At 47.5% G+C, this 27629-nt stretch overlaps 2 protein-coding genes and 1 non-coding gene across 8 annotated transcripts in view; 2 read left to right on the top strand and 1 right to left on the bottom strand.

The window, feature by feature from the left end:
- The window catches only part of CRTC1 (CREB regulated transcription coactivator 1), a 64099-nt gene extending 48686 nt beyond the window's left edge, over nt 1-15413 (top strand). For 4 of the 6 annotated variants that reach the window (XM_032975818.2, XM_032975822.2, XM_032975819.2 and 1 more), the window contains 4 exons: nt 395-496; nt 960-1043; nt 1879-2116; nt 4346-15413. In XM_032975818.2, coding sequence (XP_032831709.2) covers nt 395-496; nt 960-1043; nt 1879-2116; nt 4346-4539 — 618 coding nt within the window. In that variant the 3' untranslated portion in view covers nt 4540-15413. The remainder of the gene's footprint in view (nt 1-394; nt 497-959; nt 1044-1878; nt 2117-4345) is intronic. The other 2 variants (XM_032975821.2, XM_076052702.1) reach the window with 1 other exon arrangement.
- A 167-nt stretch (nt 15414-15580) lies between these two features.
- On the bottom strand, nt 15581-25066 carry LOC116955002 (peroxisomal membrane protein 11B-like). Its single transcript, XM_032975922.2, has 5 exons — nt 24608-25066; nt 24142-24266; nt 20143-20258; nt 18602-18707; nt 15581-16999 (listed from the first exon to the last, which is right to left on the bottom strand). Exons 2-5 carry the CDS (start codon nt 24195-24197, stop codon nt 16510-16512), a joined length of 768 nt encoding a protein of 255 aa, XP_032831813.2. The 5' UTR covers nt 24198-24266; nt 24608-25066; the 3' UTR covers nt 15581-16509.
- On the top strand, nt 19193-19275 carry TRNAL-CAG (transfer RNA leucine (anticodon CAG)). The gene has a single exon. It is a non-coding gene; the product is annotated as a tRNA-Leu (tRNA).
- Nucleotides 25067-27629: the final 2563 nt, after the last annotated feature.

The following is a 27629-nucleotide window of genomic DNA, read 5'->3' on the forward strand; positions in this document are numbered from 1 at the left end:
CCATTGGTGTTGGACCAGAAGACGCCAAAGGCGTACGTGTTGGACCAGAAGACGCCAAAAGGCGTACGCCTTTTGGCGTCTTCTGGTCCAACACCAGTGGAGACTAGGCTCTAAGAAAAGCTGTCTCGGGTGTGGACCAATCAAATTCAAGGACAATGCATATTATTATCAGAGTTGTCTTTTTTGTTTGCATTTTGACTGCTTGTGTTGTGGTTATTGCAAACATGATGCCTTGAATAAAGGTGTCAGTTTTTGTGCCAGTTAAAAGGGTAAAACCTATTCCTTCTATTATGTTTTCACATCTACTTGGGATTTGAAAGGGAGCCAGCAGGGTCGGTGGGAGTTTTGTGACACTGAACGTTGGTCGCACCTCACGATCCTTGTCCCAAAACAGGTTGCCCTACAGCAATACCGCAACAGCACGGGAACCCCGACCAATCAGTCGCCCACATCGCCCGTCTCCAACCAGGGCTTCTCCCCCAGCACTTCTCCACAGGTGTGGACACACATCCACAGCCTTCTGCCGCACACCTGCAATTCTTCTCTGTGTGGTTCGTTTAACCAAAAGAAAGATCCGATTGACTGTTTGTGGTCTATTGTGCCTAACCTTGGGCTACTTCAGGAAATATATTCTTGGTTCTTTCGGCAAAGTCACGTAGAAGGGAAACAATAAAATAATAATTATAAATATAATCATAAATATTATTTTATTGTCTCCCTTCCACGTGACTTTTCCGAAAGAACCAAGAATATGAATCCCTGCAGTCACGAAAGCTTTAAATAAAAATTTACTTCAGGAAACTTAAGGTAAGGCGTGCTACCTGCATAATCCAGGAAGCGAGGGGTGGGGAACTTGGCCAGAATGGACTCCTTTGCCATGAGTAGCCCTAGAAGTTGCCGCTGGAGGATGGATGCTGCTGATGTTTACCAGACCCGTGTGTTTGTGCTTTGCCCAACAGACCACAATACTCGGCAGTGTGTTCAGCGACTCTTACCTTGACCAGCAGCTTACATCGCGGCAAACCAGCGCGCTGTCTATCCAGGTCAGGCTTGTTGCTGGCTGCGGGTAAATGTTGGTGAATGTAAGTGCAATGTTATGAATAATAATACTGGAATGCCTATGACAAAACTACCAAGAATATGCAAATCTCAGACGCTAAGGAGCCAGGATAGGGCTTGGATGGCTCACAACCCTTCACAAACAGGTTTTCAAACGACCGTGGGGCTATGCTCTACGGAGCAATGGGCGCATCAGAAAACCCACTTTTGCACTGCGCTTCTGCTCCCGGTCTCTGTGCTCCCCACCGTCATCAACGCACACTCATCAGCATGATGATGGTTTCAGCAGAGACCACGCATTATAAATGGGTACATCACAATTAGTGGATTGGCAGGGAGCGTGTGGCGTGGTAAAATGTGGTTCCTCCCACCTCTTCAGAGATGTCTGGCCAAAAATCCCCCCCCTCGAAGCAGTGTCTCGAGCTCCCTGTAGTGGAAGCCAGCAGGTCCTATGTTCTATCCCGATCCTGACTTCTGTATATTGGGAGTTTGCATGTTCTCCCCATGGTCGCGTGGATTTTTCTCCGGGTCCTCTGGTTTTAAAAAACATGCATTTAAGAGTATTTGGCTGCTTTTTTACATTTCCACATGATACGCCACTTCGTTGAGCTACCATTTGTGGCCAGCTTGCTTCTGCAAAAGAGCTACGTTACGCAATGGACCCTACCTGGTAAAATTAAAGTAGCTTCATAGTCGCATCGGCAGTGGGGCGAGCAGGCAGTGTCAGCGTCGCGCCTGTGTACCCTTACGCTTCGACCGACTACTGTCGCAGTGCACTCACAGGGTTTGGCCCTTCCGCCCGCACGTTTGTGCACACAGCTGGAGCAGTTCAACATGATGGAGAACCCCCTGGGCGGCCTTTCGCTCAGCTCCGGCATGATGTTCGACCCCGGCGCGCCGCTGCAGTACTCACAGGCCGCCATGCTCGGCTTCTCGGGCAGCCAGGGCAGCCTGTCGGGCATGCAGCACCTGGGCAAGCACGGAGCCTTCTCCAATCATGCCGGCAACATCCCCAACATCATCCTCACCGGTGAGATGGACCTCCCAACTTGCCAAGGTGATGTCTTACCACAGTCCCGTGTGCCTGTAACCTTTTGCACTGTCACCCGTGTAACGCTTTGATGCTGATTTACAACTCCGATTAGCACGGTTGGCTTCATACGATGCGAAGGAAGTTCAACATGCATACGTACGCAGTTATCTGTCGGCGATGTTCTTTCGAATAACGCGTCTTCTGGAATGTTTTCTAGGCTGTTTTACCTGCCTTTCCCTTCCAGTCTCTCGTCATAAATGTCATTCAAATCGATCAAGACTATTTTGTACTTTATACTTACATAGGTTGTGATCTCTTTAATGTTGTCGAAACTTATTTTTTATTGAAATATAGGCTGGGGGGGGGGGTGAGGTGGCACGTGCCCCCCTAATGATCCGATCGAAATCCATAATTTTGATCGGATCATTGGGGTTTATATATATAAAAGGGAAATTTGTGAGTGTGTCTGTTCAACATGTTCAGCGTACTTCCCGACATGCAACAAACTTGAAATTTGCCATATGGGTACTTTCCAGACTGTACCCCATGCAAAAATTATAAAAATAGACTTGTATATATTTTTTTTGGGGGGGGGGGGGGTGCGCAATGATGCATATATTTTGCACGGTAAGTGAGCTGTGACGTCACATCTGTCATGTCACCCATGCATGCGGAAGCGTAACGGAGTGTGCCTGCTCATGTCACGCATCCCCCCCCTCAACCCTCCGCGAGTAAAGTTCCATACAAATGTGTTGCAGGTCTAAGGCGTTCTTTGTGCGGCATTGGTTTATTATTTCAGTCGTTTACTGCCGTACGCACCCTGAAAGTTGTGTCTGCAGCAAGCGCGTGTACGTGTACCTATGGACGTGCGTGCATTTGTGTGTGTGGGGAGCGGTAGTGTAGTGGTCAGCGCGCTGCGCTACAAACCCGGCGACCCGAGTTCGATTCCCGCTCATGGCCAACACCGGTGACTATTATTTGAACCGGTCCTGGGCCTTCCCTAGGTCGACTCAGCCTCAAACGAGTAACTGGTGTGGTGTGTGAACATCGCCACTGGGGAGGCAAAGGCGGCCGGGCGTGGTGAATCCAAGTCCCGGGTGAATCCAAGCACCCGGGCGAATCCAAGTCCCGGGAGAAGCCGGGTAGTAAAGCTAGTTAGTAATAAATCGGCATTTTGCGACCCCCACTGCCACTGTGTAGCCTATTATTACGTGCTAGGGACTCTATGAGATGATAGGACAATAGTCTGAGTCCATATAACTCAGACTCAATAGTCCGAGTTACAAGTGACTCACAGAATTGTGCGCAGTTGGGTATACAGTACACGACTTCCCTGAAGGCATTCACCTTCAGCGAGCGCGATGCCGATCACAAACGGTTCGAATTCGACCCTCGATCGATGGCAGTGCCATCGCCACACACGCGTCGAATAAAAAGCAAGGGACAAGTCCTTACCTACTAACAACTCCTCTATCATTCTTCATTGCTGGAGGGGTTTCTCCCCCCCTACCTGAAAATCCTGGCTCCGCCACTGAGTGCACCCCAACGTATTGTCAGGAGTATTTATATTCCCAAGCACCTACTTTGTGTTTGCAGTCGGTATACACATGATGGAAGTATAGTCAGGCACGGGTCGGGTGTTTAAGGTGGTGGGGATTATTCTTAAAGGAGGAGAAACTTAAAATACAATTGCCTGTTATGTTATCTTATTTTTGAATCTCTCAAGTTCTTTGCCTAAGGGCAGATTCATTGGTCAAGCTCTCTCCACCCCATACGCCCCGTCTCCCCCTTTTCACTTCGCCTCACATACACCACACTGCACACTCTTGCTCTGGAACCACAAAACGAGTGAAGGACAGTTTGCAGTGGTTTCCCCTTTCCTTTCTCATCAGTGTTTTTTCAGTGACGCCATCACCGGATACATTTTAATGTCGTAACATTGACCTTGTTGGGATGCCCTGTGTTCTTTGGCCTGGTCACCATTAAAAAAAAGAGCTTTAAAGCTCAATGAGCGTTACCTGAAATAAATTTACTTTAACATTAAGATGGGGTCAGCCAGGTTATTTTTTATTGTCTCGATCTGAGTTGCCTCTGAAAGCACCATAAAATCTTAGTAATATATATTTTTTTGTAATCAATAGCTATTGAAATTGTAATGCTTCTCTCCGAAATGCAGCCCGCCGTCAAATGATCAGGTACAGTCGAAAGACGAGACGCAAACCACGCTCTCCAATACCACGCCCCCACACACAGGCGAGTCGCCCCCGAGCCTCTCCAAGGAGATCAGCAACACGCTGGCTGCTTTCGAGGCGGACGCCACCTTCCCCCTCGACGACGACCTCAAGATGGAGCCGCTGGGCCTGGAGGGTCTGCGCATGTTGAGCGACCCGGACATGGTCCTGGCCGACCCAGCCACCGAGGACACCTTCCGCATGGACGGCTTGTAGGACGTCGTGGTGCATGCGTGCGTGCGTGCGTGCGTGTGTGATGCTTGCGCCATGTCCGTCGTGTGCGTCACGCGGGGTGTGTGGTGCCGAGGCAGCGTCGCCGCTTCGCCCACACATCGGCGGCCCTGGTGGGATGCCCAATGAAATGTTGCAAACAGCTTGTGCGGGGTGTTGCAAGGACATGCGAGCATTAGTATGTGCGTCTTTGGTTTGTGTGTGTGTGTGCTGAACGGGTGTTGATCGCATGGCGGTTGTTGCTACGGCTTGTGCTTGTGGTGCTCACGAAAGCTTTCCAAAGGAGGAGGCGATCGTTTTTCCACCAAGCCCATCCTGCATGTCACTAGCACGCCAAGCAGGCGCGCCGAACTGTGAGCGGGCACGATGGGTCGCACTTGGCACACGTGTGCGGGAAACGTTTGGTACATTGCCATGGCCTGTTCAATATGTTTTTTTATTTTCTTGATTTTCTCTGGACGAGGTTTTGTGTTCGCGTGAAGTGAACGTGCTCCACATGCCCCACGTTCTGGTTTTCGCTCCGGTTTTCCTTCTGGCTGTTACCGTGCATGTCAGCATGGAACAGGCACCGATGCACCTTCAAACCCTCTGGGCTCTTGCGCAGCGAAGCTAGTTTGGGAAAAAATGCGCGATTTGGGCAGGGCTTGTGCAAGTGATGTCATGGCGGGTTGGTTAGGGTTGGGAGGCTGATGTGCATTTGGGTGGATAATCGAGTTAGCAGTGCACCGTAAGTGCGTATTCACTGCCACTGAGGTCTTTGTGCTCCATCCCCAAAAAAAATAAACAAAAAATGTTGCGATGAAGTTGACACGATAAAAAAAGGCCACATTTGGTGAAGTATTAAGTGCAATTCTGCTATCTGTTCTTCAAAATGGGTGGCATTTTATCAGACTGACATGCAATCTTTTAGATCGGTGTATGTTCGATTTTTGTTTTGTTTACGTCTGTATTCTGTTAGCTGATCTCGAGGCATTGAGGGAATTAATTTATATATTGTTTTTTCTTTAAGTAACTCAAAATCATGTGCATGGAATGACTCATTGAGTCACCCACTACGGTCTCTAAGAGCTATTAAATTATCTTGAACCTTAAAACTTAAATGAAACGTTAGTATTTGTTTCCGTATTTAATATATGCTTATTATGTAACGATCGCTGTTGGTGACTGCCGATAATGCTAAGAACCCTCATCACTAAACATGACGAGCTTTTGGCGAAATCTGTTCACGTCTCGTGTGGCATGGCACTGTTGTAAACATCGTACATTCTGATAGACGTTAGCCGATGGCGATGCCTGTGTATCTCCCTCACTCGAGCACTTGCTTTCTGACGTTACGTAACGGACTGTGCCGTCTCGCGTTTCCAGCGCAGGTACATCAGGGGCTGGCACGCATGGCTGCATGATGCCGTCTTGCGTTCGGCATTTGCGCGCAATTTTAGCATTGGGATTATTTTTGTTTTATTCACCTCGGATGGCAAGTACACTCGCACCCCAGGAGCTGACGGCTTTCACGTCTGTGCTGTTTGGCCCTCGGCAATGATCACAAAGCAGCAGTGAACATTCGTTCGCTTTTATTGGTCGTAGGCAGTGTGGTGTCGTAGCGCGATTGTCCTGGGCCCTAGTGCGTATACTTAAATGGGAAGGGGGGGGGGGTTGGGGGTATGCACCGCTGTCACAGAATCCGATTTCCCCACCTCGTTGTAGCCTGGCGTCCAGGCTCCTGTGGCTCATGATCCTCGGTGCGACTCCACCGCCTGCACTTCACTCAATGGCTTTGGCCACTGGACGTAGGACTTTGGCCCGGAGGGATCATACGTACATTTCTTTCGTCTGACGTCACTCTTTGACGGACAACCGGCGAGTCGCGTGCGTTTGGCCTTGAACGTAAAAAAAATAATCCACACGAGCGTTATCTTGGGTGGTTGTTGTCCGTGCCGTGGGGTATTTTGGACTTTTGTTAGTCTCTTGGTTTAAAAAAAAAAAAGTGGTGTTTACGGTTGTTAATGTAAAACGTGAAACGTTTGACCGCTATACTCTTTGCGACGGGGGATTACAAGTGCACTGTTAAACGGGGACCGACAGCGATAACTCACTGCATTGCATGCTATCAGCTGGGTTTCCCCCCTTCTTTCATTTTGTTTTCTATTGTTTTGACATTCTGTGTAGAAAATTCATTCTATATTATACATTTTTAATACACTAAGGGTATAGCAAAGTCTATAGGTATATTTTAATGTTTTGCCAGATTTTTTGCGTGTTATCGTAACAAGCTATAGGGAACTAGACGTCCCCAAACAGCTCAAGCGGCACATTGGTTACAGTGACACACACACATCGAGAAAATGCCAAACCACAGCCATCATATTCCTCCATTGTATAGTCTTGTACTCGGCTCTGCGTGGAATGGAGTGTGTTGACAGCTGTCTGCGGAAATCAGGTTTACAGTGATAAAACCGAATTTCATTCATCACAAGTGTTCTAATTCAATCACAAAGGGCAATTATGTAATAATTTATTTAGCAGAGCGCAAACTAAATAGTTATCATAATGGTAATGTTATTTATTTATACTGGAAAGCCTTGTGTAATGTCACTTCTGTTGTCAAGAGGGTTCTATGTTGGGATGACTGGTCAGTTCCATTTTAATTAGGTGTTTTGCATTTGGGAGGAAACCTGAGTGCCCAGAGAAAACGACGCATCCAACTTGGCCGTTTCAAAGTCTACTCATGAGCATTGGGACGCTGCTGTGGTGTAATGGTTTAGCCTGTTAGACTCGCTATCCAGAGGTTGCCAGTTAAATGTTCCTACGGTGTGGTTTTTGAAACATTGGGAAAGATTATAAAATCCCATCGCCACTGTCCACCCAACAGTTATTAACGGGTACACCACGGTTATAAAATGGCAAGTCAACCTGTGGCAGGGTGAAATGTGGGTACAGCCCCAACTCTTCTAAGATATCTGGCCAGCATGAAAAAGGGCCAGAAATACCCTCGAGAGCTCTCAGGTGTAGCCTCGTCCACCAGCAGTGGCATGAGTAAGAAATTGCAATTGCTGCACCTCGACCTTTGGATAGGCATTGCAGGTTCACAAAGGAGCCTTCAGCGCTCCTGTGTGAACCTTGCCAACAGGGGTCCATCCAGCAAAGGTCGCAGAAAAGGGATGTCCGATTTGTATCAGCCATCCACCGTTGGATGGAGCCCTCTCCAAGCAGTCACCGTCTCTCAAGATTATGCAATGATATAGTCCAGCTGACACTTGTGGACGAGCTGAGTTCATTGTTCCAGCTCTGCGGTAAATGCCCATTTGGCCTTGTTCCCTCCTTGGGCTGCCACCCCATCATTACTCCCAAACACTGCCATCATCTCTTATCTGTGACGTTTCCTGCCCCGAGCCCAACAACTGGTTACTCTCGTCACCTTGAGCCAACAGTGGTGCATATTGTATTTCGAGCTTTGGGGAACTTCGAACTTAGGTTGTTTCCATTGCTCATGACCCACCACGGTACATCTTAATGTCGATTAACAACTTTTCATTCCACCCATAAACATGACGAACATCAGTGGTGATCTGAACGGGTTCTGGACCTCCCTAGGTCGACTCAACCTTGATTGAGTACCTGGTGTGATGTGCAACTATTAGCACTAGGCAAAACGGCAGTCGGGCGTGTTGTTGGCCACACGACTTCCTTTAGACACCAGGCCGGTCTTAATAGGTGCTCGCTAACTTCACGTGACAAATCTACAAAGGATGTATTCACACCCTAAACATCCTTGTAAATGAGATGTTCCATCTCCAGTAATTATCCAGGTGAAGTGTTTTAATAAATCAAATGTGCTAAGCCTTTGTCCCAAGTGACGTATGGAGCCCTGATTTTTTTTAAAAACGCACTTTAATTCAAATGAAACGCCACTGATTAAAATTTAAAGATGCACTTCCTATGTCACGTGGGATGTTTGCATTAATCAAAGCGCATCAGAACATCAACAGGCCAATGCCCACATCTTCTTCATGAATGGCAAATTAAAGACACTTCTTTCGCACCGTACGTAGCCAAACGTGCTCATCAGAGGCGCGATGGTGACCATGCAACCCAAACTATGACCCATGTAGAAGTCATAAACCACTGTGGTCTGCGCTCCTTCATCGGAGGAGGTATTCCAAAACTCCTGAAGCCCTCTTGTGGCCAGCTGACCTCGACATCGGCATTTTTATCCTCTGCACTTATTGCCATAATGCACAAGAATAGGATATGCATAGTAATACTTTACATTTGTAAGGTGCATTTCATCCGTATAAGTGTTAACTTGATTTTGTACTTGGTAAACATGGGAAGGCACACCACAATGGGCGCTCGCACCAGGGCAGCGAGGACTGATGTGTGACTACAAAGTTAGATGTCAGTGTGAGTGTTTAACCCAGCAGGCTTTGCTATCGTGCCATTATGTGGCTCGGTTATTTTACGTACAATTTAATGTTGTTGGGTCACACTTTTAAGGAGTGCTCACCACCTGTATGTATAGCTAAAGTTATATTTATGGGACCATCACCTGGGTCCTAGAGTGTGGCAAAGCTTAAACCCCTTTCCAGGAAGGCACCAGGTGTCGCAACTTAATTGTCACGTGACATAGATGGCCTGTTAAACAACTGTGGCCGTACCGGGGTAATTAATTACCAAAATCATGAAGTAGCTTTTTTACATGGGCATCGTGTGTCCACCAATTCGGACTGTGGTTCAGGTAAAAGACGAGGAATAAATGCTCATAAAATACCGTGGTGACGAACGTACTCGGACCAATTTACTTACTTTGTTTTTATCCGCGCTGGGATGGTGATGGTGCATACTGTTTTTGTGTCAATCCATTGACTTGTTCCATAAGTAAGCCATATTTTGTAAAATGATAGACAATTACCTTCAAAATAACACCCCACATGACACACATTACACTCGTATTATATTCTGATGATTTAGAAATTTAAACACTGTGAGATTGCCTAATTTGTGGAACTACCCAGACAGCAAGGAACAGTTTTAAAAGCATAAACCCGATTTGACACACAGGCAAGTTAGTGTACTTTGCATTTTAGAACTCTTTTACCATGATTTGTGAGCCGGTGACTTCTACTTGTGTGACCGTGCGTAGCGACCGCTTGTCAGAGCCTAACTGTTAACGATCGTCTCGCGTAGGTAACGTGTATGTATGCAAACATGGGTAACACGTGAAAAGATAGTTAATACATGCAAACTCCATGCCAAACTGGGAATACCGCGCAAGTTTATGGGAGCTAATGGCCAGCGAGTAAATACGTGTCTTGTGTTGTTTGTTTTCCTTTAGAGACTGATTTTGTTGTTGTTTGTTATCGCAAACTCCAAAATGTGAACGTGCAATTGTTTAAAGTGTAGCAGTTTTAGCGGGAGAGAGGTTTTTTATTTTTTGGTCAAAATAATAACATCATCTTGTGTTTTTCGAAGCTAGTGGTGCGAAATGTTTCAGAAAAATATAAGTGGTGGGGGAGGGTGGTGGAGGGGAATTAAAGACTAAAACGCAAAAAAATCGGATTCCGTCACACGCAGTGCATGATTCACCAAGCCCGCTTTGAATGCGAGTGCTTTGGAATGCAGCACTTTATTACGTATAATGTTGACAATGGGCCATAACGCGTCTCAGAGCGATGCCATACCCTTTTAAACCGTTTGCAGGATCCGCGTGCCAGCCAGGCGACTTGTTTATTGTATATCATGCACGGGTCTTGTAAATATACCGTGGGCACAGTGACATATGGGGCTTGTTCTCTTGAGACCGGGGGTCAGAGAGAAAAGTCTCTTAGAGTTGGTGATAAATTAGCTTCAGAACCCTGCGGGAATTTATTGTCGTACGTCGAAAGGTGAAAGTTTTTCAACAAAACTTGATACATGCGTGTGACATGCATGTATGCAACAACCATGCAAAGTTAGCTTATGGGGTATAGTGTACAGTTGGTATTTTTTAATTTATTTATCTGCCTGTTTGCATGTTATCTATGTGTTAAATGTTTTGTTTGTCTCGAAGTACTTTTTTATACTTAAACAAAAAAAACACGTTAAAAATAAAGTGTAATTCTGCCTTATTGTTGGGATTTGATGTTTTAAAGTTTGGGGGGAAAAAAAGTCTAAACAAATATTTACAATAAAACCCAAAAGACATTGCATTCAGTATTTATATAGTTGAGGTTATGTTGCTGGAAAAGCGTTTGCAGCGATATTTACTCACGGTTGAAAACCCATTCATCAAACAAGTATTGCCTCGCTGCAGTACTTTTCTCTATTCCGTTGGATTTGTTCAGTGAATTGTTTTAAACACGAAAACTTACATTTCAAAGTTTTAAACAGGAAAGTCGTTTACAGTGCACAAGACGAAGTGAGTAAGTCCCACTTCACAAAGCAGGTGGTCCTGTTTGAATTGGGAATTTGTAATAATCAGGGCTTCATTTTTCAGCGAACGTTTTCCCCGCATCGCTGGCATAATGGGAGGAGTTGACACGTGACTAGTAGCCACGTGTACATGCACGATAAGTATTAAAGATGCGGTGTGCTGGATAGACCCCCATGAAATTATGCCCTGTGTATAACTGTCCTGCATTGGAGTCTCACATTCAAACGCTATGTTACTTGTGAGTGCAATGTCTTTAAAACAAACAAAAACTTTGAAAAAAAAACTTTAAAATGATGGCATATCAGAAATTCCTGGTGTATTCGTCTTTGGGAAGGCTAATCTTAAGGTGGGGTGGACGCTTGCTCGGATTGCTAGAATTTCTCTGATTATGCTAAACACATGGGATCTGTAGTGCTGAGTATGTACAATATAAGTGTGTCAATTCTCACTCCGTTCATATTACATGTGTGCTACGTGATAATAACACGGGCTTAGACTCACGACTGTTAAAGCTCACGTGTTTGGCAGCTGCAAACTCCCGATATTAAGTGAAAGGGTCTGAAAACAAACATAACACTGAGCTCTGTTGTTGTCAAGTGTCTAATTATTTTTGTGCATTTCCCCACCAATTTTATCCCAGTTGTGCTCCCGGCATCATTTCATGGGACAAATAATGTATTTGGAACTCTCACAGAGCAATGGGAACCCTTTGTGTTCTAGAGAATGGGCCCCCTTTGTGTTCTAGAGAATGGGCCACTGAAGTAGATATTGCAGAGCTACCTTTGATATCATTTTCAAGCGACCTCTTGTCGACACCATATGGGGCAGCAATTTCCTACCTGCCCTCCGACAGAGGGTAATGTTTGTCGCATGAAAGCCCAACAGATATATTTAATTTAAAGAACTGTAATATTGGCAAAATAAGTGCAGAATAACATTAATATAGTATATTCTTGGTTCTTTCGGTAAAGTCACGTAGAAGGGAAACAATAAAATAATAATGTAAAACAATAAAATTCTCACGACGTTTCGACTGCAACACAAGCAATCATCATCAGGTGTGAAAACCACAGCAAGAAAATTTGAAAAAAGTGGCGTTTTTTTTAACGTTAGCACCACGGAGAGTGATTTGGCAGTTATTCAGATGGACGAGTCCATCTATGTTCGGAAAAGAGGAGGGGGGAAACGAAAATAATGGATGCGATCTGAAAGCCACCATAAGCGTGAACAATCAATTAAGACCCGAAATGGTTTATCAAATCCTTCCAATGATTGCTAAGCCAGAATCCATCTTCAATTTCAACCGAGAAGATTGATTCTGGCTTAGCAATCATTGGAAGGATTTGATAAACCATTTAGGGTCTTAATTGATTGTTCACGCTTACGGTGGCTTTCAGACCGCATCCATTATTTTCGTCTCCCCCCTCTTTTCCGAACATAGATGGACTCCTCCATCTGAATAACTGCCAAATCGCTATCTGTGGTGCTAACGTTAAAAAAACCGCCACTTCAAATTTTCTTGCTGTGGTTTTCACACCTGATGATGATTGCTTGTGTTGCAGTCGAAACGTGAGAATTTTATTGTTTTATATTTTTATTATTTTATTGTTTCCTTCTGCGTGACTTTACCGAAAGAACCAAGAATATGAATCCCTGCAGTCACGAAAGCTTTAAATAAAAATGTAATATAGTGTTTTTGTGTGCAGTCATTGATGTTCGGGCTGATCCTCATCCCGCGATAGCTGATAATGATTAATCACAGGCATCTTGCTTCGATTCAAACCAAGAATCTCAGTGGTGCCAGCTCGGTCCGTTTGATTTCTGAGCCCATCCGCCCGCCTCTCAAGTCACTTTATTAAAGAGCCACGTTATTCAGCCTCCTTTTTACCTCTCTGACCGGGTCACGTGAGTGTGCCGATCAACAGAGCCAGCATGAAACAGACCCAAGCCACCACCTTGACAACATTGCCACAGACCCCACTTTTACACCAATATCGGGAGGCCTCTGCCAAAGACTAGCCTTAAGAGATATAACCTGATCCAGTGTGTGCCCTTGCTGATGTTATTTATGAATTAATATTCACTCTTCACTGGTAAAGCCACATTTGCCGTAATCAGAATTAGCTTACGTTTATCTATCTGGTTTCATGGGACACTGCTGAGTATTGAAAATGCTATTTAATTCCTCCCCACCCCGATTTTCCGAGATAGCGCAATTCTTATTTTGAAATCATCAGTGCGCTCCACGTGTATTCTGGGAGAAAGGATCGTCACGTTTGTTGCATGCCACGTTTAACGGTGCCCTGTTTTTTAAGCCCTCAATGGTGCGAGACGTATCATGCACTCAAAGCTAACAGCAGTTTTTTTTTTCTTCATCAGCATTGGCACCCGTGTCTTGGGATATTCGTGACAATAGCATATGTCATTTGAAAATATATATTGGCTTCTTCAACCGGTGTACATCAAAAAGTTAAATGGTGCTCAAATGCTTTAGTAACCCCCCCCCTCCCCAAAGCAGTTTTGTTTGAGCTCAGGAACGTGTGCTCATGAATTCTGTCAATACTAAAAATATTCCACCCAAGTGGTTAAAAACTGTAACAAAGTGCACAGGGAACAGTGTGTATAATTTCTATATATAAAGATGCATTACGTCTGCAGTGTATGCCAAATATAGAATTGTCTAAATGTGTTGGTCATAATACTGTCGTTTGCATTAAGTGGCTATCAGGGGATGCATTTTGAGGAGTCTCCGTTGAATAACCAGTATTACAACCTACGTGTTAACAGCCACAAGTACTTCAATTATTCAGAGAGAGAACAGGAGCCAAGTGAGCCCTCTGCAAAGACATGCAGTAGCAATCTGGCAAAGCTTCTCCGGGATGGCTCCCTGCAAATTTAAACAACACATTTCATATCTCATCCACTCTATGTTCCCTACTAAGCCTCCCCACGAACTGGGGCACAAACACAATGGCACAGTGTCTACGAGCGACTGCTTATTGAGGGATAACATCTCCGGGTGGAGGGCAGTCGCGATTCTCGGACGCTGCAAACAGGGGCACCACCTGACACGGGGGCGGTGGGTGGCACTCATTCACAACCTGTGTGTGAAACGCATTCTACAAGTGTGATATTCTATAAGAGTAGACATTGGAGGTAACGTTTCAACTCTCCAACTTCTGCTGGATCCGGCTTACAGGAAGGCAGCAATGCAGAAGTGTAGCGCCATCAGCAACATTCGGTCGTGATGACCACTTTAGCTTGAACCAGAGTGTATCCCGAGCCACCCTTAGGGGCTTCAACTGAATGGGGGGGGGGAGCACATGGAGAGGCACTGCTGTTCATTAGGGGTCACAGCCCCCTCCTCCCCAAGAGGGGAGTAATTCTGCGATGCCAACCACTGGAAGCTGGTTAAGTAAACATGCATTTTGTTGATAAGTCCCCCGTCTTTGTCTGGATACATTTACCAGACCAATTGCTATTGGTCGTTTCAAGAATCAAAGGGTCGAAATGTTTTGCGACACTTTCAGTCTGCACGCTGCGTGGGGCACAGCGCGGGGGCGTTGTGCCCGACGCTTTTCGCGCTTTGGGCGAGACCAGGGGTTGACATTTGTTGTCCGGCATGACTGTACAGAGTATTGACATGCATACGTGTGTGCGTGCGCATGTGGGTTAAACACGAGGGTACTGTCTGCACCCCAGATCATTCTCCAGGCTGCAGTGTAAATGTCGGGTAATAAAAAGCACGTTTATCACTGTGAACGTCTGTGCCGTGCAACCTGTTGTGCGTATGGGGGTTTCAGTTTGAGAACCCTGCAGTTTCACAGCAAAATGAACTGGGCCTGGCTTTTCCCAGAGGGGGTCCCCCAGCTCTGTGTACCATGAAAACGTGACGCCAAGAGCCCCCTTTAATTGTTATTAACACTACTCGTTATTAGACCCCTCCCCCCACCCCCTTCCGGGCGGACGGATGCTCTGGGGGAAAAAAAAACACCACACGCCGATCTGCTTGCTTGTGTACAAACTGCAAGTTCTCCCCCTCCCACACCACCAAGATTCCCAGTGTTGCTTGGCCAATCATGTAAAGTATCAACCCCACTTCCCGTTTGTGACCTCTTGTAGTCTCTCTATTTGCCCCGCTCCAACTACTGCCTTACTTTCTTGTCCTGGCGCAAAAAAAGCGGATTGTTGTGCGCCTTTTTTTCCACTGACTTTTATACGGACTTTCAATCGCTACCTTTATTTATTTGCTTGGTGAAAAAAATGAGAGCTTTTAAAAAAAAAAACTTACTCGTGGATTCTGGTTCATGGTTGTGCAACAAGTACGTAGTTGAGTAGCACGTGTTGATTTTGTTACCAGCGATGTGACAGCTTTTTTGTCTGGCATTTTCATTACTGTTACTTGTACAATATGGTTATATTGCATTAATAAAAAAAATATATATACATATACCTTCGACATTCTGTGTTTATTGGCCTGGGTTGCATTTGTATATGCATTAAAGCACATTTTCAGATGTGTTGTGTGCTAAATGACGCATACCAAGCATTATTATTTATCCAAGAAAAGCCATGCTTAGTCCAACAGTTATTTTTCAGGAGTATCTTTCAGCTACATTGGGTTTACTTTAAGATGTTTTCAGTCGATTAGTTTATGCAAGTGGAGGGAAACTGGAGAAAACTCATACATGTGATGGGGCAACACTATACCCGTACAGATGGAAACGGATGGGGATAAGTCCACTTGCTCTACTGCAGCCTTTTTAGCGAGCCAGAATATGGAGGACCTCGACACTCATGGAAAGGGAGTTTCACAACATCTGGGTGATTCACCAACTCTCGCTGTCTCCACACTGCTGGATTACAGGCCACGTGCAGAGCCACCACTGCCCACACTTTTGAGATTGTCTCCCACAATTTCAGCCAGATTGTGCAGTCGGCATCACGTCAAGAGATAAAGCATCCAATTGGAACTCTTTGAGAGCCGTGCAGCCCTTTGTTATTTGAGAACATCCCACAATGTAAGGTATCACAGGACTACTGCTGAATACATGACATTGACCTCTGGCACACGCAGTAGGGTGCGGCACTTTCCCCTCCACGCGGCTCCTGAGAGAACTGTTAAACGAATGCCAGAGCTGAGCCAAATTAAGTGCAGGACAACATTTCATTTGATGGGTTTTGTGTAGTCATTAGCGACCGGGCTGAGACACCAACTCATTTTACTCGAAGCCAGTTTCATCACAGGTGACTGCGCATTTGAACCCAGGATCTCGGCGATGCCAGCTCGGCCCTCTGATCTCCATGCCACCCGGCCACCACTCATGAGTCATTTGGAAAGAGCCATACGATTGCACCTGCTCTGTATATACTCTCTGACCACGTCACGTTAGTGTATTCTTCAGTAGTGCTGGCGATTACCACCATGATTACCTTTCTGAATAATCGCACACGCCAATGCGGGATTCCATCTGCCCGAAGCAGAAGGCTGCCAGGGTGGCGCTGTGTGCCTCTGCGCACCACCGTGTGCTCGCTCGCGCGCCCTTTCACGGCCGCAGCTTCAGCCCAGGCTGCGCCAACTGCACAAGTCCCAGGATGGAGGACACGAGGCCGCACAATCCGATGATGCCCTCGTCAACTCGGATAACGCCCAGCCTCTCGAGCGGACTCGGCAGGTCCAGCGCGTTCTTCGCCAGGTCCACCCACAGCTCCGGCCGACGTCTCAACTCTCCCCAAAGGCCAATGCCCTTCCTTGTCATCGTCGTCTTAGCCTGGGGGAGGCCCGTGGCGCGTCCCCATACATCGGTCGTTTCTGGCCGCTGAGCGGCAGGTGTCTGCAAGATTCGACCGGCCGTCTCATCGTTGTTGTTGTCGATGATGATGATGATGATTTCGTAGAGGTCCCGCAGCAAACAGGCGATGAGTGAAAGGAGGTAGCATCGTGCTGCTTGGGCTCCCCAGCGCTGGGAGTCGAGGTGGGGGGCCAGATGCACCTTCCAAGCCCACAGCAGGTTGTCGCACACGAAGTACAGAGCCCTGTGGGGAAACGGGTGGGTATTTACCTTACGCATCCGCAAAGCTTGTGTTTATGACGTGCACGCTTTTGGGCAGTTTCACAATTTGTTTTACGCGATTGTGCAACAGTGATAGTGCAGTCGCAATGTTGGTGTGGTGGCGATGGGAGCGGGAATGGTAGTGTTGTGGCGGTGTGGTGTTGATGGTGGTGTGATCTTGGCGATAGTCGTGATGGTGCAGTGATGGTGATATTCGTCAGGGTGGTGCGGTGGTGTGATATAATGATTACTATTGGGCTTTTATGTAAATGTCCACTTGAGTTAATGGATTGTACAAGGGGGAAAACACGGCCTTCAACCTCACACTAAACTTTTATTGATGTCGTGGAATATTTCTAAGGAGCAACACTCCCGGCAGCGGACAGGTGAGTTAAAGTCGCCTTCCCCGAAAAACATCAAATTTAAACCCAGAGAAATTCAGAGAATGTAAAAGACAATTGCCACCGGACATCTGCGCGAACTGTGAACCGTAGCCCCGGTCGGTCCGCTCGGGAGATTATTAAACAGTAAACATTCCAACAGCGCCGAGTTCGCGGAGGCAAAGGTGAGTGCCAACTTGTTCAGCTAAATCTCGGTGACGTTTCTGAAGCGTTTTAGCTGTGAACAACCCTTAAAGATGCGGCCTGGGGTTAACTGGGGTTTAGACCCTGTACTCTTTAGGGGCTCATTGAAGGACTGTACGTTGCAAGGCCGTAATTATAATATATATTGGGGGGGGGGGGACACATCCCTCCCCACTCCCAATACTCAAATATGCTCAAAATGTCCCCCCCAATATATTGCTATAAGAAAATAATTGCTATGCTATGTAAATAAACAACAATATGCTAAACCTTGGCCACAATATCTGGACTTGTCTTCATATAAATAAATGCATAGATTTCTGTTCATATGATGGTTACTTTATTAATCCCTAATCTCTGCCATTACATACAATGAAACAAGAAAATGTAAAACAAGTAAAAACAGAGCAATGTAAATACAATAACACTATGAGACATTATTGTAAAAAAATAAATGAAAAGTCCATCCCATGTGTTAGTCAATTTTTGTTATATATTAGGCAGGAAATTAGTTTTCAAATTTAGACATATTTTTTTGGGTTGGGACCCCCCAGACACCCTGGAAGATTTGGTCCCCTCCCCCAATGTTGACTCCATGGCTACGGCCTTGGTGCGTTGCATATATTTAACAGGTCCCTGCAGGGGTGGGCTGGTAGGAACATTGGAATTTTGCGCAATTTTATGACATTGTGACTTCCAAATGTTGGGTGCAATAAGACACATCAAGTCTCTGCGCTGTCTATTGCTGATTTTACACCCAACAGCACGAGATTTCACTTCGTTAAAGTATTGAAAGGGGACGGACGGACGGACACATTAATCTATTGCAGGCTGGTACACTCAGTTTACAACTTCGTTCCTACCAGTAAAAAAGCAAACTGATGTCCCGGCACAATAGTTACCCCCCCCCCCCTGCGTGTGTGTGTGTGTCCCCCGGGTGCAGTTGCACCGCCTGCGCACTGCTGGCTGATGGCTACTCCACTGGTGGACGGCGCTCGCACCTCGTGGCGTGCACGGAGCTCAGACAGAAGCGCAGCACGGGGTTGGAGAGACGGGCCGAGAGGCGCAGGGCGTGCAGGCTGTTCACACTCCTGCCCAGGCGCAGCACTGACACAGAGATTAAAAAAAAATCCCCCTTATTGCCTTTAACGCACTGTTGGGGAAAGTGCTGAGGCGGACACAGATACACACGGGCATTTGCAGACACAAATACAGCGGTAAACAAACACAGATACACGCACATCGGATTCGCACGGTTGGCTACGTACGGTGCGAATGAAGTTCAATATACATACACATAGTGGCATGTGCAGATACAGAGGCATGCACACACAAAAAGAGGTAGATCTAAAAACACAGACACACCAATATCCGCTATTCGCAACAAAGTGAATGTATGGTCCCCACGGCGCCCGTGCCAATTCCAGGTGGAATTTGAGGCCACGTGAAGTGTTGAAGGCTCGCTGGCATATCCAGGAACAGATGCACAGGCATATATACATGCGCACACAAATACATAAAGAGAAGTAATGTAAGAGACACACAGACACGTACAGACACACCAAGGCACAAAACACTTTTAACCACGTGCAGTCAGGATGGCCGAGCGGTCTAAGGCGCTGCGTTCAGGTCGCAGTCTCCCCTGGAGGCGTGGGTTCGAATCCCACTTCTGACATGAGCTTTTATTATTATTTGTAAAAAAACTTTGCACAGTTTGCCATGATCAAAAAGGGTCATTTCCCGAAACGTCACCCGTTACGTTTTTATTTCCTATTTTATAGTCCACACATCGTTATTGACACGAAACGTGTTGAGATTTTTTTGTGTTTGTGCATCAGTGTCAAAGCGGCAGCGCCACCAGATTATTTGCTTTACGTGTGCACGCTGTTTTCAATTACTTCTGGTTTCGCTCCGATGTCTCTTTGGGGCCGTCCATAAATGACGTCACGCGATTTTGGACGATTTTTGACACCTCCCCCCCCCTCGTCACACGGCGTCACAAAAAGTCAGACCCCCCTCAAATATGACGTCACAAAGCTCTGCCCCCCACCCCCCAAAACCATATTTCCATTTTGAAAATAAAACATGCTTCAAATCGCTTTAAACTATTGTCATTGTAGTGCGTATTTAATGTGGCGCTGCACTCTGATGTTGTAGGATAAAACATTTATTAAAAAAGTCAATTTAATTAAGTAGAACGTGTTGTCTGTATTTATTTAAAGTTGCGCATTTTGATGTGACGTCACATTTCCCAAACTCCCCCCCCCCCCCCCAATCGTCACACATCGTCACACATCGTCACAAATGTCTGACCCCCCCCCCCCCCAGGTGCGTGACGTCATTTATGGACGGCCCCAAACTCGTACAAAGGAGCCTGGGTCGGGTATACAACTCAGACACGTGTTGCTGCGAAGGCGCGAGCGCCAACTACTGCCGCCTCCCTGTCGCTCCTCGCTCGGTTGAAGTGGAGCAAGTAAATACGGCATGTGCCAGTGAAGTGGGCGCCCTGGGTCTCCGTCACCTAACCCGGGCGCGAACTCACGTTTGCGGCTCAGCTTCAGGTGGGACACCAGGGCCTTGAGTTTGTCCGAAGCCTCGGGCCGGCGCCAAGTGCGCTCGTTCACGTGTCTCGCGAGGGTGCACGCGTACTGTGCCGTCCTGCGGTGTGCATCGCATCGGTCAGGGGGCACCTGGGGGGTCGTGGAGGGCACAAGCCGGGATTCGCGATCCGAAGGACGCGGCTTCCGTCCCACCTCCCACTGCACGGCGTTTTAAAAGGATACCGTAGCACCGTGCGTGTGCTGTTTATGTATAATCATTTCGATTTCAAGCTTTCGTGACTGCAGGGATTCATATTATTGGTTCTTTCGGTAAAGTCACGTAGAAGGGAAACAATCAAATATAAATTGATGATGATGATGATTGCTTGTGTTGCAATCGAAACGTCGTGAGAATTTCATTGTTTTTTTTTATTATTTCCCTTCTACGTGACTTTACCGAAAGAACCAAGAATATGTATAATTATGTTGTCATTTATACAGCGTCGTCGGACGTGCACATTGCATCTCGCAGTCGCGGAGAAACCACCGGCAAGCTGGTGGAAGGCAGCCAGGGCGGTAAGTCGGCGCCACCAATAATGTGCCCACAAGCTCTGCAGTCCTCTGTATATTAAGCTGTTCTCAGCCACTGAATGAGCGATACTCAATATCGAGTATCGTACAGAAGAAAGGACAGGTGGAGGTTAGTCCGCCTTCTCCCGGCGAGTCCAGGGTATGGGCAACCTCCTCAACCCCCGACGTTTAAGAGAGCTTCTCAACATTCGCGCGGTGATCCACCAATCCTTGCCGCCGCCCCCACAGTGCTGCATCGCAGGCAAGCAGCCACGCGTGCAGAGAGGGAAGCCGCCACAACCACGGGCTATCTGCTGAAATAATCCCGTCTCTGCGTCAATGGGCCCATGACAGTCGACGCAAAAGTCACATACAGAGAACCAAACACACAAAGACGACACAGACGCATAGACACGCAAACAAAAGACACACAAAAGCCAGACCGGCGCACACAGACACACGGTAGCGATGACGTCACCACGGCGCTTGTGCCAGGCTCTGACAGGACGTCACGGAACAGACCCAGGTGCCATGGGTTGACTGACTGAGATGACTGGCAGATGCACCAACAGACACCCAGACACAGACATTATGATGTACAGACACACATAAATACATAGACACAAAAAGCAATGCACAGACATAGACAAATCCAGAGCCGGACACAAAGAAATGCACCGAGACATAGACAAACACACTCAGACACACATTATTATATACACGGCACATATAGACCAAAGACAAAGATCCCCCGTATAGCCTCTGACAGACTGTTGGGGCAAGTGCTGTTAGCGAGCACCTATGAAGGCCGCCACAGCACACGAGGAAGTGGGTGTCCAGCACCACGCCCGGCCACCTTTGTCTTCCCCTTGGCGATGTTTACACGCACCGCACCAGGTACTCATTTGAGGCTGAGTCGACCTAGGGGAGGCCCAGGACCGGTTCAGATAAATAGTCACCGGTGTTGGGCCGTGAGTTAGCGCAGCGCGCTAACCGCTACACCACCGCTCCCCAACATACACACACAGACACGCATGGACAGACACACACAGAGACAGACACGCATGGACACACCCACAGATACACAAACACATAGATAGACACCCACAGACAGACACGCATGGCCACACACACACGCACATAGACACACAGACAACCACACAGACACACCCCACATAGATAGACACACACATAGACACAGACACAACAACAACCGCCATTCGCCACTAAGTGGCGGTGACGTCACCACGATGCTTGTGCCAGGCTATGTGCACCCTGAGGCCACGTGAAGTGTCGAACGCCCGCTGGCAGGAGGTCACGGGGCAGACCCAGGTCCCACAGGTCGACTGACTGAGATGACTGGCTGATGCACCACCTGTGCCCCCTACTGTGGCAACCTGCTGTGCTTTAGCCACCCGGCGCTCCGATCGTTGTTGTGAGCGTCGCTCCTCCGCCCTCCGTTGTTGTTGGAGGGCGACTGCCTCCAACTGCTCAGTAGCGTCCTTCACGAGCCTCCTCCACAGAGGCCGATCTTGACACCGCTGGTACCAGTCATCGGCAAGTCCACTCAGCTCCACGTCCTCCTGTACCACATCACTCCATCTCTTCTCTAGCCCGTACCGCGCCCGCTTAGCCCCCTCAATCCGGCCGAACAAAAGCTGTTCCGGCATGCGGTGGCTGGGCATGTGGGCTACATGACCCAGCCATCGCAGCCTTCCCCGCCGGAGGAGCTCACCGATGGAACCTTGCCCAGATCTTTCAAGGATTTGTGAGCTCCTCACACAATCCAGTCTGGTTAAACCCAGGATGGATCGTAGGCAGGCCAGTCTAAATGTTTCTAACCGGCGAAGATGTTCCATTAGGGGGGGTCCACGTTTCGCAAGCGTAGAGAAGGGAGGGAATGACCGTGGCCGAGAAGACCTGAAGCTTAGTGCGGAGCGACAGACCAGGTAGCTTCCACACAGCGTTACGCAACCGATGAAAATATATTGCCGCTCGACTGATTCGGAGTGAGACCTCTGCTGTTAAACTGGAGCCAGTCATAAGCACACTGCCCAGGTATGGGAAACTCTCCACTCTCTCCACAACTGCCCCATCACCGATTGGGAGTTGTGGGGGTGGAGTGTCCGATGGTACAAAATACCCAGGCAGGTGCTTAGTTTTGGTGGGGCTGATGGTAAGGCTCCACCTCTTAGTGGCACGCTCCAGTCTCAGCAGCAGCGGCTCCAACTCCTCTGAATGAGCAGCTATTACCAAATAATCAGCATACATAACGTGGTTGAGCAATTGGGAGCCATCCCTTGACCGCACCCGGGCATCGATCAGCCTCCCATTATATCTGTACCATATGGAGATTCCCCCCGTACAGCTATTGAAGGCTTCACGAACTACGTGGTCAAAATAGATGTTAAATAATGTGGGAGCCAGAGGACATCCCTGTCGCACCCCAAGGTGTACAGGGAATGGCTCTGACTCCCGGCCACGTAGTTTTACCCGGGCCCGCTCACCATCATGAAGATCCTTAATGATCGTGAGCAGAGGGTCAGGTACTCCAAAAGCACGAAGAACAACCCAGAGCCCAGGCCTACTGATGGTATCATAGGCCTTGACCAGGTCAATAAAGCAGAGATGTAGGTCTTGTTGGAATTCCCTACACCTCTGCTGTAGCAGACGGACAGAAAATATGGCATAATAGACAGACAGCCACACACACACAGACACACATAGACACACACACACATAGACACACACACACATAGACACACACACATAGACACACACACAGACACACACACAGACTCACACACATAGACAGACACACACACATAGATGGACATTGGGGCTCCGCAAGCCTCTACTCAGCGTGCCTGGCAAGGCGATGTTGAATAATCCTTGCCATGACCTTTCCCGGCACACAGACACACACACATGGACACACACACAGACACACACACATTGACACACACACATAGACCGACACACATAGATAGACACACAGACACACACATATACACACACATAGACACACACACAGACACACACACACAGAGACTCACACACATAGACAGACACACACACATAGATAGACACGCATGGACACAGACACAGACACACACATAGATAGACACGCATGGACACACACACAGACACACACACACACATAGACAGACACACACAGACACACACACAGACACACACAGACACACACAGACAGACACATAGACAGACACACAGACAGACACACAAAGACACAGACACACACACAGACACACCCACAGACTCACACACACAGGTAGACTCACACACACACAGACACACTCACAGACTCACACACACTCACAGACACACACACACACCCACAGACACACACACACCCACAGACACACACACACCCACAGATACACACACACATAGACAGACAGACACCATACCTCATCAACTTCTCCCTCGCTTGGCTCTCAGACAGGAACTCTGAGATGGTCTCCATGCTGTCTGTCAGCTCTCCCGTCTGTCGGTCTGTCGACTCTGCAGCGTCAGGCCGAGTTCCCTCGGAGTCCTCAAAGTGTGGACAAACAGGAATCACGGAGCCGCAAGCGACGACGACTTTCGTGTACGCTTGTGTAAGAGAGTGCGTGTGGGTGTGTGTGCTTTGTGTGTGTGTTAGTGTATGTATGTGTGTTGGTGTACGTGTGTGTATGTGTGTTGGTGTTAGTGTATGTGTGTGTTAGTGTATGTGTGTGTATGTGTGTTGTTTTGTAAGTGTGTGTGTTAGTGTATGTGTGTATGTGTGTTAGTGTATGTGTATGACCGGCTCCAGTTTAACAGCAGAGGTCTCACTCCGAATCAGTCGAGCGGCAATATCTTTTCATCGGTTGCGTAACGCTGTGTGGAAGCTACCTGGTCTGTCGCTCCGCACTAAGCTTCAGGTCTTCTCGGCCACGGTCATTCCCTCCCTTCTCTACGCTTGCGAAACGTGGACCCCCCTAGTGGAACATCTTCGCCGGTTAGAAACATTTAGTCTGGCCTGCCTACGATCCATCCTGGGTTTAACCAGGCTGGATTGTGTGAGGAGCTCACAAATCCTTGAAAGATCTGGGCAGGGTCCCATCGGTGAGCTCCTCCGGCGGGCAAGGCTGCGATGGCTGGGTCATGTAGCCCACATGCCCAGCCACCGCATGCCGAAACAGCTTTTGTTTGGCCGGATTGAGGGGGCTAAGCGGGCGCGGCACGGGCTAGAGAAGAGATGGAGTGATGTGGCACAGGAGGACGTGGAGCTGAGTGGACTTGCCGATGACCGGTACCAGCGGTGTCAAGATCGGCCTCTGTGGAGGAGGCTCGTGAAGGACGCTACTGGGCAGTTGGAGTGCGTATTTAATGTGGCGCTGCGCTCTGATGTTGTAGGAGAAAACATTTATTTAAAAAAAAGACAATTGAATTAAGTAGAACGTGTTGTCTTTATTTATTTAAAGTTGCGCATTTTGATGTGACGTCACACTTCTCAACCCCCCCCCTCCTCGTCACACATCGTCACAAATGTCTGACCCCCCCCCACCCCCCCAGGTGCGTGACGTCATTTATGGACGGCCCCTAAAAGAACGTGTAAGTCTGTGTTTGTGTATGCAGGTGGTGTATCCACCAGTCAACCCATGGCACCTGGGTCTGTTCCGTGACCTGCCAGCGAACCTTCGACACTTCACGTGGCCTCAAATCTGCACCTTGCCTGGCACAAGCACCGTGGTGCCGTAATCGCCACTTAGTGGCGAATAGCGGTTGTTGTATTTGTACCTGGGGGCCGTCCATAAATGACGTCACGCACCTAGGGGGGGGGGGTCAGACATTTGTGACGATGTGTGACGAGGAGGGGGGGGGGTGTTTGAGAAGTGTGACGTCATGTCAAAATGCGCAACTTTGAATAAATATAGACAACACGTTGTACTTAATTAAATCGACTTTTTTATGTTTTCTCCTACAACATCAGAGTGTAGCGCCACATTAAATACGCACTACAATGACAATAGTTTAAAGCAATTTGAAGCATGTTTATTGGGGGGGGGCAGAGCTTTGTGACGTCATATTTGAGAGGGGGGGGTTTGATTTTTTGTGACGCCGTGTGACGAGGGGGGGCGGTCAAAAATCGTCCAAAATCGCGTGACGTCATTTATGGACGGCCCCCTACTCGTTATGTAAAATGTGTACGTGCACTGTGTGTGTGTATATATGTAGGTGCTCGCTTACAGAACCTGCCCCAACAGTTGGGGAGGGGGGGGTTGTCTTTGTCTGTGTATGGGCGTGAGTGTAATAAGCTCTGACTCGACTCGCCCTAACAAACGTCCGAGTATCTGCTCCTCACTCATATCCATTCACTTGGCAAGCGACACGTGGAGTCCAAATTGGTACCGCAGACACGTGGAGTCGCATTGGTGACAGCCCCATTCGCCCCCACCCCAGTCCCGCATCTACTCCCCCCCCACCACCACCCACTCCCAACCCCCTGCACCAATACAGAATCAGATCACAGTTGATCATTCACGATGTAACACGATCTTTGTTCCTGGGTAGTAAATGCTATTTTCTAATTGCTTATGCCTCAAAAGTATAGAAAATGAATGTTATTATTATTCCCGCACAAACTTTGCTTTTGTGAGCAGGACTTTCCGTGAAGGAATGACACAAATGCACACCGCGTTTTATCATTGCAAATAGGAACATTTCAAAATATCACTGTCCTGGCCACAAAAGCAAAGTTTGTGGGGGGGAAAAAAAAATAGCTACATGGCCAGATCTTCTTTCGAAGGTAAATAATCGAAAGCACAAATAAAGCCACTGCCGCGTTAAGTGACAACTTACTTGTTTCACCAAACCCTGTGTATTTATTAACATTGTACACTTTTTTTTTAAGAATCGACAACCGAAGGTTGTTGCAAGGCCGCGGTAAAAGTTTATGTAAACGGTTCTAGTTGATAATGGATAACCGCTAAACCGGTAACCGTTCTGCTAGCGGAAGGTTTATCCGCTGGAGGGAGCGCTGGAGATTACCGTCCAAAGTGGGGGGTAGGGGGGTGGAATGACAATTGTCACGACTGCAGTGGAACCCCCAAGATGCAGTGCCGGATGAAGCTAGTGGGGGGGGGCCTGTAGCATGATGTTATAAAGGGGCCCTAAATTAAATAAAAACAAAAAAAATATTAAAACACGAAATTTTTTACTTGCGTAGTAAAGCAATTGTACTTTTTTCTATACAGCCAGATAATGCGACAAATCGCTAACCTTAAACACCCAGTCGTTCGTAAAAGTTGAAGGCGGTATAGTACTATAGTAATATAACTAATGGAGAATCACCGAACCGGAATTGATAGCTTGAAAGCATTTAGCGCGGGGCCCTTAAAAGTGCGGGGCCCGTAGCTACTACTACACGTGTAGCTACTACTACACGTGTAGCTACTACTACACGTGTAGCTACTACTACACGTGTAGCTACTACTACTACACGTGTAGCTACTACTACTACACGTGTAGCTACTACTACTACACGTGTAGCTACTACTACTACACGTGTAGCTACTACTACTACACGTGTAGCTACTACTACTACACGTGTAGCTACTACTACTACACGTGTAGCTACTACTACTACACGTGTAGCTACTACTACTACACGTGTAGCTACTACTACTACACGTGTAGCTACTACTACTACACGTGTAGCTACTACTACTACACGTGTAGCTACTACTACTACACGTGTAGCTACTACTACTACACGTGTAGCTACTACTACTACACGTGTAGCTACTACTACTACACGTGTAGCTACTACTACTACACGTGTAGCTACTACTACTACACGTGTAGCTACTACTACTACACGTGTAGCTACTACTACTACACGTGTAGCTACTACTACTACACGTGTAGCTAC

Source organism: Petromyzon marinus, chromosome 57 (genome assembly GCF_048934315.1).
Source record: "Petromyzon marinus isolate PM22_M1 ecotype Great Lakes invasive population chromosome 57, UKy_Petmar_22M1.pri1.0, whole genome shotgun sequence".
Lineage (NCBI taxonomy): Eukaryota > Metazoa > Chordata > Hyperoartia > Petromyzontiformes > Petromyzontidae > Petromyzon > Petromyzon marinus.